Genomic DNA, 16,618 nt, shown 5'->3' on the forward strand with positions numbered 1-16,618 from the left:
CGCTCTTACACTAGAGACGCCAAGTGAAAAGGCCATCCTTGTTTTCCGCAGCCCCCTGGGATATCTTCATCCCCCTTAGTCTAGCGTGGACAGAATTGCAAGAAGGCACATTCGTGTTGATTATAAAACATGTTTAGCTAGAGTCTGGATGTTTCCGATTACAGCATCCTTTAATTCTGTGTCAGCAGTTTGGTTCTTTCTGGGTCCCCGTGGGGAGCTGTACAGTTAGATAAGATTACTTCCAAGTTCCCTTCCAACTAAAGCCCTGCAATTCTGGGCCAGGGTAATTTGGGGTAGGCTTGGCTCCTTTTGTAGCAAACCATGTCTGTGTGTCCCGTCTTATTTGGGTTTTTGTTTGTGTTTCTATCATACCTACAACTATGGGAATATGTGTTCACGTAAACCATTCTCCTCTGCCCTAACCTATCTGCACTGAATTTGGCATTTTATAACTGACCCCCCAAAAAAAAACCAAACCCCAAACCTAGATTGTTGTTCCACTCTGGATTAGGGAGATCCTCAAATGTCCTCATGAGGGAATAGTAACTTGAGGAACGTCGTCCTGCCCCAGCCCTGTCCTGCCCCGGCCTCAAAGCCATCCCCTGACAGCCCAGTGTCTTGTGCAGCAATCGTGAGACAGCTCTTGCCCCAGAACTGGCCTGACTCTGCTCTGTGTTCTCAGGGCAGTGGGATGGAAAGGAGGGGATCATTTCCAGGGAAAATGTTTTATTCTATTTATTTATTTATTTTCATCTGGTACTTTTTAATACCCTCTAGAATAGACTGACAGTGAAGCACATATTTGGTTTTTGAGGGCAATTTTTTATGCTGACATCTGGTTATCATTTTTTTTAAAGATTTGATTTATTTATTCGACAGAGATAGAGATAGCCAGCAAGAGAGGCAACACAAGCAGGGGGAGTGGGAGAGGAAGAAGCAGGCTCATAGCGGAAGAGCCTGATGTGGGGCTTGATCCCACAATGCCAGGATCACGCCCTGAGCCAAAGGCAGACGCTTAACCGCTGTGCCACCCAGGCGCCCCGACATCTGGTTATCATTTAACGTTAAACTACTAAAGTAAGGGTTGGCAAGCTACAGAATGGGTCAGGTTCACCCCAGGGCCTGTTGTGTATGTCTTTGAGCTTAGAACAGTTTATTACATGTTTTTCATTTTAATTCCAGGATAATTAACATACAGCATTGTATTAGTTTCAGGTGTCCCATAGAGTGATTTGATAATTCTATACATTACTCTCCAGGGAAAATGTTTTAATTGACAAGACGTGTGATAATATCAGTCCAAAAGATCATGGAAACTCTTGTCATCTTTTTTGGTTAGGCTGCTGCCTTGGTTCACATTTACCTGGATGGGTCTGTGCTGGTGACGCATGGTGGGATTGAAATGGGTCAGGGCGTCCACACGAAAATGATTCAGGTAAGTATGCAACTAATTGGATTAAGTTGGGTGAGTGTTTGCAGCTGCATGTATGAGAGAAAAACCGTTAATGCGTATCCTCTGTTCCATAATGGAAAAGATACGAGATTTTAGCTTTGACAGCTTAAATTGTTAAGCTGTTAACAGAAACTGTGTAAACCAGCCAGTTTTGTAACTGAACGTCCTAAAAGAATGGAACAGAAGAGTCTCAGGTGTCTTATTGCTACAGAAGATTGTGTCTTTATTTGTTGCTTTCCTTTGGGTCTACACCCATCCCACCATCCGAAAATAGAGCATTCCTTTGAAACCTTTTGTAAACCGAAATGGCGTAAAGCAAAGATGTAATTACCATTAATTTATATGAAAATATTTTTGAGCCTTTCTGGACCCCCAAAATAACCTCTTATTTTCTGATTTGCTGATGGATGTATGAAATAAATGGAGATAAAGTGCAGACGCTGACAGATGCAGCTCAGAGCTCTGCAGCTTGAAGCCGAGAGGCTGAGCAGCACGTGCTCCCAGGGAGGGAGCTTGGGGGGCCACTTTCGCCGCTGGGGGTGCACACGGAGCACTAGTTTTGCTCTTCACCTTTTTTCGTAAAAGTGGAAATCCTCTTCAGATTTATTTCAGTGAGTGAGAACAGGTACTAATGTAGATGTTTTGTCAAAACCAAGAGGCTTGCAAACTTTTACAAAGGGGGACACCAGTATTGACAAGTGAGGTGTCTTTTTTGAACCTTCGCTGGCCAATAAAAAGATGTGTCGATTCTGATGTATTGCACTATTTCTTGCCTTTCTTAGGATTTTGAACAATTGATAATATAAATCATATCTGGTATTTCTTTTTTTTTATGTTTTTTTATTATATTATGTTAGTCACCATACAGTACATCCCCGGTTTCCGATGTAAAGTTCGATGATTCATTAGTTGTGTGTAACACCCAGTGCACCATGCAATATGTGCCTTCCTTACTACCCATCACTGGTCTGTCCCATTCCCCTGCCCCCCTCCCCTCTGAGGCCCTCAGTTTGTTTCTCAGAGTCCATAGTCTCTCATGTTTCATTCCCCCTTCTGATTACCCCCCTTTCTTTATCCCTTTCTTCCCCTACCGATCTTCCTAGTTCTTATGTTCCATAGATGAGAGAAATCATATGATAATTGTCTTTCTCTGCTTGTCTTATTTCACTTAGCATTATCTCCTCCAGTGCCGTCCATGTTGCAGCAAATGTTGAGAATTCGTTCTTTCTGATAGCTGAGTAATATTCCATTGTATATATGGACCACAACTTCTTAATCCAGTCATCTGTTGAAGGGCATCTCGGTTCCTTCCACGATTTAGCTATTGTGGACAATGCTGCTATGAACATTGGGGTGCATATGGCCCTTCTCTTCACTACGTCTGTATCTTTGGGGTAAATACCCAATAGTGCAATGGCTGGATCATAGGGTAGCTCAATTTTTAACTTTTTTTTTTTTTTTAAGATTTTTATTTATTTATGTGACAGAGAGACAGCCAGCGAGAGAGGGAACACAGCAGGGGAGTGGGAGAGGAAGAAGCAGGCTCCCAGTGGAGGAGCCTGATGTGGGACTCAATCCCGGAACGCCGGGACCACTCCCTGAGCCAAAGGCAGACGCTTAACGACTGCGCTACCCAGGCGCCCCCAATTTTTAACTTTTTAAGGGACCTCCACACTGTTTTCCAGAGTGGCTGTACCAACTTGCATTCCTACCAATAATGTAGGAGGGATCCCCTTTCTCCACATCCTCTCCAGCAATTGTTGTTTCTTGCCTTGTCAATTTTTGCCATTCCAACTGGCGTAAGGTGATATCTTAGTGTGGTTTTGATTTGAATTTCCCTGATGGCTAATGATTTTGAACATTTTTTCATGTGTCTGTTAGCCATTTGTATGTCTTCATTGGAAAAGTGTCTGTTCATATCTTCTGCCCATTTTTTGATTTATTTGTTTCTCGCGTACTGCGTTTGAGAAGTTCTTTGTAGATCTTGGATACCAGTCTTTTATCTGTAGTGTCATTTGCAAATATATTCTCCCATTCTGTGGGCTGCCTCTTAGTTTTTTTGACTGTTTCCTTGGCTGTGCAGAAGCTTTTTATCTTGATGAAGTCCCACAAGTTCATTTTATCTTTTGTTTCTCTTGCCTTTGGAGATGTGTCATGAAAAAGGTTGCTTTGGCAGATGTTGTAGAGGTTGCTGCCTATGTTTTCCTCTAGAATTTTGATGGATTCCTGTCTCACATCAAGGTCTTTCATCCATTTGGAGTTTATTTATGATCCTCTCAATTGATGCAGAAAAAGCATTTGACAAAATACAGCATCCTTTCCTGATTAAAACCCTTCAGAGTGTAGGAATAGACGGTACATTTCTTAATCTCATCAAAGCCATCTATGAAAAGCCTAAAGCGAATATTATTCTCAATGGGGAAAAGCTGGAAGCCTTTCCCGTAAGATCAGGAACACGACAAGGATGCCCACTCTCGCCACTTTTATTCAACATAGTACTAGAAGTCCTGGCAATAGCAGTCAGACAACAAAAAGGGATAAAAGGTATCCAAAATGGCAAAGAAGAAGTCAAAATGTCTCTCTTCACAGATGACATGATACTCTTATGGAAAACCCAAAAGAATCCACTCCCAAACTATTAGAAGTTATAGAGCAATTCAGTAATGTGGCGGGATACAAAATCAATGCTCAGAAATCAGTTGCATTTCTATACACGAATAAGGAGACTGAAGAAAGAGAAATTAGGGAATCCATCCCATTTACAATAGCACCAAAAATCATACGTTACCTTGGAATTAACTTAATCAGAGACGTAAAGGATCTATATTCTAGAAACTATAAATCACTCCTGACGGACATTGAAGAAGACACAAAAAGATGGAAAAATATTCCATGCTCATGGATCGGAAGAATTAACATAGTTAAAATGTCCATGCTACCCAGAGCAATCTACACTTTCAGTGCTATCCCAATCAAAATACTGATGATATTTTTCAAAGAACTGGAACAAATAGTCCTTAAATTTGTATGGAACCAGAAAAGGCCCGATCTCCAAGGAACTGTTGAAAAGGAAAAACAAAGCTGGGGGCATCACAATGCCGGATTTCGAGCTGTACTACAAAGCTGTGATCACAACGACAGCATGGTACTGGCACAAAAACAGACACATAGATCAATGGAACAGAATAGAGAGCCCAGAAATGGACCCTCGGCTCTTTGGGCAACTAATTTTTGATAAAGCAGGAAAAAATATCCAGTGGAAAAAAGACAGTCTCTTCAATAAATGGTGCTGGGAAAATTGGACAGCTACGTGCAAAAGAATGAAACTTGACCACTCTCTCACACCATACACAAATATCTGGTATTTCTAATCAAAGTCTGCCTGTTTTTTTACTCATTCACTGTAGATTAATTTTTAAGTACTGTTTCTATTTTGTGAATAATAGTAATATTAAAGACTATAAAACATTTGGAAGAGGCAAAAAAATTTTTTTAAAAAGACTGAACAATTTCACCAATTAGCAACAAGCACTGTTTTGAGGTCTTTCCATCTTTTCTTTTCTCTTTTTCATAAATTGCTAACACGCTGTTTATATAATTTTTTGTATTCTAGTTTTTTGTGTTTTTTAAAATTTTTATTTAAATTCCAGTTAGTGAATATATGGTTATATCAGTTTAACATACAGTGTAATATTAGTTTCAGGTGTATCATATAGTGATTCCACAATTCATACATCACCCAGTGCTCATCAGGACAAGTGCCCTCCTTGATCCCCATCATCTATTTAACCCATCCCCCACTCTCCTCCCCGCTGATAACCAGCAGTTCTCTGTAGTTAAGAGTCTGTTTCTTGGGGCGCCTGGGTGGCACAGCGGTTAAGTGTCCGCCTTCAGCTCAGGGTGTGATCCCGGCGTTATGGGATCGAGCCCCACATCAGGCTCCTCCGCTATGAACCTGCTTCTTCCTCTCCCACTCCCCGTGCTTGTGTTCCCTCTCTTGCTGGCTGTTTCTATCTCTGTCAAATAAATAAATAAAATCTTTAAAAAAAAAAAGTCTCTTTCTTGGTTTGCCTCCTTCCCTCTCTCTCTCTCTTTCCCCTATGCTTGTTTCTGTTTTTTTTCACCTATCCTGTTAGAGGGTGGACCCTTCATCCTGTGGTTAAGAATTCTTTGCAATCACGATTTTTAATGGCTGCTTGTGGATGTATGTATAATTTATTTAACCATCCCAGTTGTTTCATACTTCAATTAATATCTTTGTATGGAAGCCTGTGGTCAAATCAACGATTATTTTCTTAAAATAGATTTCCAGAAATGGAATTGCTGGGTCACAGAGTGTATCTTAAATCACCGACACTTATTACCAAATTGTTTTCCAGAAAGTATCCATTTCACTACACCACTAACCAACTTTATCCGTTACAGGTTTTTTTAAAACCTTAATTTAATCATTGTGAATGATAATATCTCATTATTGCCTTGATTTGCACTTTTCTGATTATAGAGCCTTTGCTAGAATTTTGCAGAGTGAGGTAGTAGGAAAGGGCTCAAGGTGTTGATTTCGTGATTATGCAGACATGGAGCATCTCCTCTAGTGCTGGCCCGGGGCTTTTCCTCCTCTTCCCGATGCTATTGCACATAAGAAAGCCAGAGAAACAAGAATGTGTGCTCAGGGTTTAGGGTCCAGACTAGCTACAGGGGCTTTAGGAAAGAACTTTTTATGGCTGGAGGAAATCATGGTTCTACCCACCTGTCCCTGTTGCATGTATGGGGGCTTGCGCACGGGCTACCAGGTGGGTATATGCACAGATCTTTGATTAACCAAAGTATTTGAAAAGAATCTCTTTTCTAAAATTCAGGTGGTTAGTCATGAATTAAGGATGCCGATATCTAACATCCACCTGCGTGGGACAAGCACAGAAACCGTCCCTAACACAAACATCTCCGGAGGGTCCGTGGTGGCGGATCTCAACGGGTTGGCAGTAAAGGTAAAAATCATTGCCGTGGAGTCCAAATCATGAGCCCCACCAGGCCAGATACATGGCTGGAGCTCAGAAGATGTTGAGATGCAATCCAGTTCTTATCTCCTTCTCACCCCCTTCTGGTGAAAAATGTGCTTTCCCCCAGCATCAGGCTCAGTGTGTGTACAATACCCAGCTGCTCTCCTGGGCCGGAAATCCATACCCTTTCCTCCCTCACTCCTGACATCTCACAGATCATTCCATGCCACTCAGAAACATCTCTGTGTCTTTCACCGTCCATGTTCCGGGAATATCGCTACTTGGATTCAGCCTCGCACCTCTTGCCAGGACCATTACAAGGCTCTGTCTCTCCACCTGAGTTTTATTGCCTTTCACTCTGGCTTCATGTTGACAGAGTGAGCTTCCCACAAAATAAATCTGACCATGCCGTGTTTAAAAACAGCAGCCAGGGGGTTGCCAACAGTTTTTTTGTTAAGTCCTAACCTCTTAGCATGGATTATAGGGCCCTCACCCTGGTCTGTTGTTAAGACCAGTTCACACTTCAAGCCCACCCCTGGGAAACCTTTCACATCACCTCTTCAAGGGTCAGTCTCTACCTTCTCTGTGTCCCATGGGCCTGGCCTCCTAACAGACCTCTATTGTGGCATGTATTTTGTGGTTTTGAAATTAGGGTTTGCCTGAAATTATGATAATAATTTTAATTAAAAAATAATCCCTAGGATGCTTGTCAGACTCTTCTAAAACGCCTTGAACCCATCATCAGCAAGAATCCTCAAGGCACTTGGAAGGATTGGGTGAGAATCCTTATTACTTTTGTGTTTTATGTTGAAAAAAAAAAGGAGGGAGGAGAAATGTGTGGATTAAGTATCAGTTGAAATGACACTTTAAAAGGTACTACAGTTACATAATGATAAGTAGAGGCCTTTTGGTTCTCTGGACGTGGAAATGTTATCATCGTATGGTAGAGGAACTCTTGCATCTGGGAAAATTCTCCATTAGAGAAAAAGATTATTTTTCTACAAAAACCTTTGTTTTTAAGCCAGAACTAATTGCTGTTTCCTCTGATGGATCCCAGGTATTTTCTAGATAATAGCTGTAAATCTCTTTGTTCTCCTTCTTTGGTTTCCACTGTTCCTGAACGGAAAGACATTACAATCCATCTATAAAAGTAAAGAATCACAGAAATTTCTCATTTAGAAATAGGAACCCAAGCCACTGGTATGTATTCAACCAGTAGTAGGCACCAAACGCAGTGGAGACTGCAGCTGCTTCCTTCGCTGTACTTACAACCTAGCTGGAAGAGAAAACACGCATTCTGAAGTCAACTAGCACACTTTTCAGGGACTAGGTTATAAAGGACCAGGTGGTGTGGAATGAATGTCAGTAAAAGCTGAGAGTACGCATCACGCTGACTGCTTTAGGATGTCACATTAAAAGCATTGCCAGGCAAAGAGCATTTGGGGAATCCTCCTTAGAAATGCTTCCTGCTCTTCCGCAGAGTTCATACTCATTCTGTAATTCATGTTTATGGAAGCTCTCAATCCTTTTTGGGCAGCTTTATTTCTGCCCTCTGCCCTGTGCTCCGCTCTCCCAAAGAAAGGCTGAGAGGGCCTGGCTGAAAGATTCAGTGCAGGACGGCCAGCCCTCCACCGTCAGGAGGTGCTGCCGCTCAGCACGCTTTCTTCTGTCATGGCTGCACGGTTCACCTTTCTCTTTCTCAGACTTGGGGACTTGGACCTAACCCCCATTTTTCTGTATATGAGTGAACTATGTGCACTGCAGGATCAGGAGAACTTTTGATGTCAGTGGTACAATTTACCAAAATTACACTTTGCTAAGACCAATGAATACCTGGTATTAAAATAGAGCACTCAAGCACCCGTTGTTTCCTGAAACATTCCCTGTGGATAGACTGTCCTTCCAGAAGACCGAGTGAAGTTCTTCATCAACAGAACACCCGCTGGCCACGCTAGTCCAGACCATGGCTGTAATGTACCTCGGCAGTCACGGAAGACAGTCACAGGCTCTGAACACACACTGTTACTACTGACAGTGACCACACGTGCTTGTGAAGTTGGGGAATGCAGAGAGGAATACGTTAATCTTGGTTCTTCCTGGTTATTAGTACTGATAGCTGCATTTCACGTAGAGTGAAACTAAGATTGAAGCCGCAAGTGACTCTTTTTTTAAACATCGCCATTGCATCCTCTTTCCTCCTGTTTCCCAGGCACAAGCTGCTTTTGATGAAAGCATTAGTCTTTCAGCTACTGGATACTTCAGGTAAGGCGTCCTTTCAACCACATGCATGAAAAAGAGCAGCTGTCGCTTGAGGAAGAGTTTCACTTCTGTTTGCAATTTTGGAAAAAAATCGATTTTGGTGACCTTCTATTAACCCACTGTTATACACAACATTTAGCTTCCAGTTAATCCAAATGCCCAGAGAGGCTTCTGTTGGAAAGAATAGGCACACAAATAAAATATGGCTGAACTGATGATTCGAATTCTACTGAGTGGTACTGAGGGATCTCTGAGGTCGGTGCTTGTAACCCACAGCAGTGGCTGATTTTTTGTTGAAAACTAGCGTATCCTTAAGTTAAGAGGTAAAGGTAAGGGAATGCAAATTAAACCCATAATAAGATAAACACCACTTTACACCTTCTAGACTGGCAAAAAAGAAGAAATGTGATAATAACCACGTGTTGTCAAGACCAGAACAATTGTCGCTCACCTACTCTGGAAAATAATTATCAGATTATTTTAGTGGAAAATGAAAGCCATCAGAGAACAGGGTGATACACAAAGTCTTACCTGATTTTGTCTTGTTGCTAGTTCTCCTGGGAGTCCCAGGGCACTGGCAGCTCTCAGGAGTAAGTGTTAGAAGCATTTTTAATGCCACCTCCAGGCTGGGGGAAGCAGAGGAGAAAAGGGGAGAAAGTGCGGCAAGCTGCTGGCCTGCACTCCTCTTATAACATGACATCCATTTGGTGTCCTTAAGGAAGAGTCAGGAACAGAGCAGGCTGTGGAGACCAGAATAATAGCGAAGAATGGGAACCAGGGGCCTGGTCTTGCAAACAGAAGGCTGAATCCAGAAAGACAGACGAACAGGCAATTGTGCATCTTTGAAATAGTGTTTGGTCTAAAATGCAGGTGAAATTCCCCAAATCTGATGACAGTATGATGACATGATTCAGTGTTAACGAAAAGCAATAGGTTGGGTAATCATAGAGTGAGCATCTAACTTCCAAGCATGAGTCTTTCATTGGCGAGGAGCGACTGAATGTTTTTATCAGACAAAGCGAGTTTAATAAGAACGAAGTATATATTTATTTAACAGCTTTATCGCGTGCAGTATGTGCTGGCACATCATTGTACAAGCGTGTTCCTCTGGTTTGCTGTTCATGCAAGCTGAACACCGCCTCTTGTTGGTCTGTTTACTCATCGGGGTCTGCAGTTAGGGGCCTGCGTCACTGAACAGCACTCCTCACAATTTCTGTCTCCTGCAGGGGCTACGAGTCCAACATGAGCTGGGAGACAGGCGAAGGCCATCCTTTCGAATATTTTGTGTATGGAGCTGCCTGTTCCGAGGTTGAAATAGACTGCCTGACGGGCGCTCATAAGGTCAGTACCAACGGGAAAGGTCTTCACGTTGTACCTTAGATACACCTAAATTCCACACATGACGTCTGTCTGAGCACCATAGAAGCACCATGTATTTGGCTAAAGATAGTTTCTCTGTGTTACCAGAAAAAATGAGAAGCTCAGCAATTGCCTTGGTATTGTGGTTGCTTCCATGGAAAATGAACGACGGCCTCTCTTCTTTATTTTCCTGGCCTCTTAAATGGAATCAGGAAAGAAACCACTTCAAGGAAGGAACACAGCTTAAAGAGAGCTTTCATGTAGACTGTTGGCCTAACCAGCAGTCCTGACCTCTTATGGGAAATGCCATCAGTTGACATTTTTGAAGGATTTCATAAGCATTCATAACCTGCTAACAAGCACCAAGGGCCAGCCTGGGGAAGTTAGTGGCCAGCTTTTGATATCTTTTATCTAGCTAGATCCTGCTTTTTAGATAGTTTAAGGGTATCCTTATGCTTTTAAGGGATGCAGTGAGGAGATATGCAGACAGTTCCTCTCTCTCTCTCTCTCTCTCTCTCTCACACACACACACACACACACACACACACACACATGCACTTCTGTTTCAAGGAGAGTTTCTCCTCTTGTAGCTGGGTCCTTGTGGGTAAATGAAGCTACTTACCCGCCACTGTTAATAATAATAAATGATCATTAATACATTCAACGGGACTGTGATACCCTTACAACCGTCACGTGATAATCTGTCTGAAAACCTACCCAGAAGCAAGCTCTAGATCTTTATATTTCCAAACATACTTTGTGACTATATCTTGGATTATGATAGGATGGAAGTTTTCATTTAATAGGTCTCCGGCATGTATGTTTTTTAAAACTATAGTCAGCCTAATCTTTGAAATTGTATATACCTTTATTGATCCTGCCCGGTAAAGTGGTTTGTTCGGATTCTAACTCAGACCAGATCACTTTTGGGGAACCTTGGACTGGGACAAAACAATGATCTTTCTAAGCATGGTTTTCATGCTAGCTGTCCTGTTTTAGTTCAGTAGAACGTTCTCTCGTGCTAACTGATTTCTACATCACCTTCTCCCCCAAAGAAACATTCAGTGAAAACTTGATCACTTGGGTTTTCTTTATCTGTATATGCTTTGGCCTTGTTAAGATGTAAGAACAAGGTAATAATTAGCCTTGGTATGAAATTCTAAGGTGTGTTCTTATAACTTAGTTGAACAATGTTAAGAGATGTGCTAAATAGTCTTTTTATCAGATGGATTCAAAAGAGCTAGATTTGTAGCTCACGTTAGGTAAACGCCGAGGTAAGGGGCTATACTGTAACATGCCACCAGGGGCCCTCCCTGGAGGCCTGTGACTCAGTCATTCTCCTTATGTTGTTAGAATTGTTCTTATTCCTACAAAATTTCCCTCACTTTGAACCTACATCTCTATATTAGTTATGTATTGCTATGTAACAAATTACCCTCTAATTTGGCGCTGAAAATAACAATAATATCTTTTAACCAACAACATTCTGAGGGCCAGAAATCTGGGAGTAGCTTATCTGGGTGATTCAGGCTCAGGATTTTTCACAAGGTTGCCATCAGGCTGTCAAGGAGGGCCGCAGTCATCCCAAAGCTCAACGGTGGCTGGAAAATCTGATTCCAAGCTCCATCACCTGCTTGTCGGCAGGAGGCCTCAGTTTCTCACAGGCTGTTGGTCAGAAGTTTCTATTCCTTACCACAAGGACCTCTCTGTGGGCTGTCTCGGTGTCCTCAGGACATGCAAGCTGCCCCCCACACCCAGGGGGACTGATGCAAAGGAACAAGAGAGCATGAGCAAGTGAGAGAGCACCGACGACAGTAGCCGCAGTCCTCTACGCCCTAACAGCGGTGATGTGCCAGCACTTCCACATGGCCTGTGGGTCGCACAAACTCACCCTGGTAGAGTGTGGGAGGGGAATCCATCAGGATGTGAACCCAGCACGCAGGGATCCCCATAGGCCATCTTGGAGGCTGGCTACCACAACCTAGAGCCGCTCTCTTCAGCCCTAACAAAACACAGTGACAAACAGTAGGTCCATGGCTCTGAAAACAAAACCTTCACTAACACTGCAGTCTTGAGAGCACCTCCCCTCACCGATAACAAGAGGCCACGGGTCTGCCAGAAGGCCAGCCTTGCTAAATGGTGTCCCAGAGAACTTTGCATTTCATCATGTCCTTGAAGAAGAGAGGTGTTTTATCATTTTATTATAATAAAACGTTCTGGATCACTCTCTAATTTTCTAAAGAAAAATAGTAGATGAAAGCCCCAAATCAAAGTTGAAAACTCTTGGGTTTCCTTTGTTCCATTAATAGTTACAAGTAGAATCTGTCACGGCGGAAGTCATTACATCAAGTAGAAGAAGGTACAGGCTTGCTGGAGAGCAAAGGTGTTACCAGTAACCTGGCTGGGCCTGCTGTATTCCTCATTTGTAGCTTATCAGGAACTTTTAGTCACCGAGTTGTGCTTTAGATTTATCTTTCCTCTGCTCTAAAAATGAAAAATCTACAACAGCAGAGAACAGTTGGAGACTTTCTGGCTGATGCACCCTGAGTTCTGTGTTTCGGTCAAAGCCACCCAGCAGCCGGGCTGTGGACATTGGGTTGTATGGTAGCCATGGGGTTTTTCAACAAGGATCATGAGGGCATTTTCTGCATCATGGATTATGTCTGCTCCCCTGGCTTGAACTCAGTAAGTTACATCACTCAGCCAGAACACAGGCAAATATTTTTCTCTCCTGTTGTTCCTGAAGGGGAAAAAAAAAATCCGTGCTTAAGCTGGTTGAGTATAGATAGACTTTGTGACCCAATAAAATCTTTGCTGATTCTTTCTCCTGAAATATACTGTGGCCCCTAAGCAGGTTCTAAACCAATGGCACCCTGGCAGGAACTGTTTCTCAGCCTTCTCTCCTAAGTTGTATTCATTAAAATAAACATTTTTGCTCTTTTTTTATTACCAGAACATCAGAACAGACGTGGTCATGGATGTTGGCTGCAGCATAAATCCAGCCCTTGACATAGGCCAGGTACGTGTACCTGCTTTGCCTCAACCCCATTTCTGAAAGCCAGAGCTGCTGTGGGGGTCTGTAGGGAAAACGTTCCATCCGGCTTACTCGTCCTCTTCTTTTTCTACCCTTGTAAGTCAGAATCTGTCTCTTCAGGCCAGCCGCAGAACTCAGATCTCTTATTGTTTAAAAAAGGGAAGGAAACAAAGATGTTTTAAGTAGTTTTTGAAGAGACATGCTGTCTGTGATTGAGGAGCTTGAGAGAGGCAGAAGAAGCAAGCCTGGGGGGTGTGAGAATGTGCCCTACCTCTGGGATTACAAAGAAGACTAGGGCCAAGTGTGAAGTCTTGGGCGTCCGATGGGCTCTAGCTTCGAGGACTTTAAAGTCGGGTTGGGAGAACATCAAATAGTTACGGCAGTAGCCACAGACATCTTTTATTTAAATTTGAAATAATTGAGAAGATTAAAAAATCACCAGCTGTCTTACATAATTATTCAGATGGCAAGTGTTTCTTGGAAACACAGAAAATTTGCCAACATGGGCACCGCATTTCCACAAGGAAAAGTCAGTTGGCTGCCTTTTCAAGAGAAGCATGCTCTTTGTGATTCTAGGACTCGGGACTCACCTGGACGCTTCACTCACTTTCTTTACCTGTCTCCTACCCGTGGGCAATTCAGCTTATTCCCCGCAGTTCAGAACATGATCTGAGGTACTCTCCAATCATGACACGTGTCACTGGAGAATGGGAAGAACGTGTGGGTTGAAGAAGTCAAAGCGGGCTTCAGGGAGGCCCCAGGTGTGGGTGAAGCCGCAGGGAATGAACAGGAAAAGGCATTCTGGCTGGGAGGACAGTGGAGGACATCCACCTAAAGATAGACAGGAAATGCAGCCTACGTGGTGTTCAGGGCTAGTGGGGGGTGGGCGAGGGGCTGACGACGGTGGCGAGTGCCTGCCTGGCCTGTGTCAGCTGTCAGATGCTGCAGGCAGAGACAGAAGACGGCCGGCCGGGTTGGAGGAGGCACCCCAGAGACAGGCACCTGCCTTAGTAGGTGGAGGTGACGTGGCCCAGGGCGTGGTCTGGGCTTTTAGGAAGAGATAGTGTTAGAGAAGAATCTCCCCGCACATAGACACAAGGGAGGCGGGAGAGAGAGGTGGAGAAAACACGGCCATAGCAAGGAAGTGACACAGAGGAGACCCAGAAGTCAGAAAGATGTGTTGCAAGCCGATTTTGTCCACATGCTGACATCTAAGAATTGGAGCATTTTAAAGCTGTGCGGGAAGCTTAGCACGCAGTTCATGTAACAAGCGAGGAAACAGAGTCCAGAAATGTGAGGCCAAGCCCACTCGTGATCGAGGATGGTGAGAAGAGATGAGGGGATTATCAGAGGCCTGTCAGGTTGCTGGGTCCGGACAGATCGGTCAGAGGGTTCCTTCTGGCTCATGAACAGAAAAAAGGAGGGCCTTTGGGCCACAGGCTGTTTGAGGTCTCTTGTAGAGCTACGCTTTCACTGCCAAATTGAGATTCAAAGTCAAGTTCTTTGACTTTGAACTTCACACCGGGTAAGATGTTCAGAAACACTTTGAGGTAAACTTCTAAGTAAACCTTCAGAGACATCTTGCAGGACATGCTGAAAACCCTCTTACAATGTATTTTAAAAATTCAAATAAACAGCATGAAGTTGAAATGCCCCTGTTGATTGTATTTTCTCATATATGGAAATTCTCCCCCCCCCCCCAGATCGAAGGTGCATTTATTCAAGGCATGGGACTTTATACAATAGAGGAGCTGCATTATTCTCCTCAGGGTGTCCTGTACACTCGTGGTCCAAACCAATATAAAATCCCTGCCATCTGTGACATCCCCACCGAGCTGCATATTTCTTTATTGCCTCCGTCTCAAAGCTCAAATACCCTGTATTCATCGAAGGTAAGCTGTGCTTGATAAATAAATGCATGTTTATGTGATTTGTGAGATCCGTGCAGGTGGCTGGGGGAGGTGCCTTCATTTCTTTGTTGTTTGAGGTTTTTACCAGACTTATAGAAGAAAAGGCCCTATTAAACATGTTAATTATGAATTAATTTAACAATGTTACAACTTTTCTTAAATACTTCAAATTCTGGAGACTCACATGAGCTACTGTTACCATCAGGTTGTATCTGATTTTTTGTTTTGCCATAATCATCTCATACCTATATCTGCTTTCTCCATTTGGTAATATTTTCTTAGGCAGGAATCCTAAGAATGAGAATACTGGGTTAAAATATTAGATTACTTTTTTAAAAGAAAAACGTTACATATATGATAATATTTTATAGGCGCAACTGGGTGGCTTGGTTGGTTGGGTATCAACTCTTGGTTCTGACTTAGGTCTTGATCTCATGGGTTGTGGGATCGAGCCCCCCATTGGGCTCTGCTCTCAGTGGAGAGTCTGCTTGTGGATTATCTCCCTCTGCCCCTCCCCCCCATACATGTGTGCGTGCACTCTCTCTCTCTCAAATAATATTTTATGTAGGCATCTATACACATGTTTACCTATAGATGCACGTGTACCTATGTATACATATAGACACAAAGAGAGAGTCATAATCCAGTTGACTTGTTTCCCTTCAAGGGTCTAGGAGAGTCTGGGATATTCCTGGGATGTTCAATGTTTTTTGCCATTCATGATGCGGTGAATGCAGCACGACAGGAGAGAGGCCTGTTTGGACCATTGAAGCTCAATAGTCCCCTGACCCCAGAGAAGATTAGAATGGCTTGTGAAGATAAGTTCACAAAAATGGTATGATCTGCTCATGAAATTCTGAATTTTTCTTCCCTGTCCTTGTAGTCAAGTTTTATTAACCCATCGTGGTGGTTTTCCATGAAAGAAAAGGTGACAGAAGTCCTGAGGACATTTGAGCATGGGAAGAGCAGACTGACCCTTAGACTGCAGTTTTTCATCAGCTTGGGCCTGCCTGCCCCACAGCGGGGCTCAGTTCCACACCACTTGAAAATGCAGATTCATTTGGTTTTGTTCCCTTCCCCGGACATGTTGGTCAGGAATGGGAGTTCAGGAACTGTTTCCTGAACCTCAGACACCCAGGCCAAGAATATGGGCCATGCCAACAGTCTGTCCCACGCTATCCAATCAGACACTTCGGAAAGTACGTGGAATTCCTGATTTGCACTGTCGAGTGGGAAGGGCCTTTTCCGGCCCAAGCCCAAGAGCAGAGTCCCTCATGCATCCATATTCCTGCAGAGCAAACATCTCAGCTCTCCTTGGTCACTTTCAGTGATGAGACACTAACTCTGGGAGAAACGCTGTTGACAGTGACCCCTCTGACTATATACAAGGTATACCTTATATTGAGAGGAGAGCCCCCTCCTATTCCTCCTCTCAATGCTGGCTCTGTGTGGTACCCCTTAGAGCTTGTCCTAAGGCCCGTGAATCACCTCTCCACTATGGGAGAACACAGAGACTAATTCCAGTTTTCACTTGTCCCTCTTCAAGTGTGAACTGATGACGCTTGTAGCTGCCCTGCCCTGACTCGTTGTCCTGCTCCACACT

General features: G+C 43.4%; 1 protein-coding gene across 4 annotated transcripts in view; it reads left to right on the forward strand.

The window, feature by feature from the left end:
- Positions 1-16,618, forward strand: part of AOX1 (aldehyde oxidase 1) — an 81,873-nt gene that overhangs the window by 64,413 nt on the left and 842 nt on the right. For 2 of the 4 annotated variants that reach the window (XM_026492224.4, XM_044381309.3), the window contains 8 exons: positions 1,340-1,435; positions 6,313-6,441; positions 7,155-7,229; positions 8,663-8,715; positions 9,939-10,053; positions 13,025-13,090; positions 14,809-14,997; positions 15,683-15,850. In XM_026492224.4, the coding sequence (XP_026348009.1) occupies positions 1,340-1,435; positions 6,313-6,441; positions 7,155-7,229; positions 8,663-8,715; positions 9,939-10,053; positions 13,025-13,090; positions 14,809-14,997; positions 15,683-15,850 (891 nt within the window). The remainder of the gene's footprint in view (positions 1-1,339; positions 1,436-6,312; positions 6,442-7,154; positions 7,230-8,662; positions 8,716-9,938; positions 10,054-13,024; positions 13,091-14,808; positions 14,998-15,682; positions 15,851-16,618) is intronic. The other 2 variants (XM_057303818.1, XM_057303823.1) reach the window with 1 other exon arrangement.

Source organism: Ursus arctos, unplaced genomic scaffold (assembly GCF_023065955.2).
Source record: "Ursus arctos isolate Adak ecotype North America unplaced genomic scaffold, UrsArc2.0 scaffold_1, whole genome shotgun sequence".
In the NCBI taxonomy this organism is placed as follows: Eukaryota; Metazoa; Chordata; class Mammalia; order Carnivora; family Ursidae; genus Ursus; species Ursus arctos.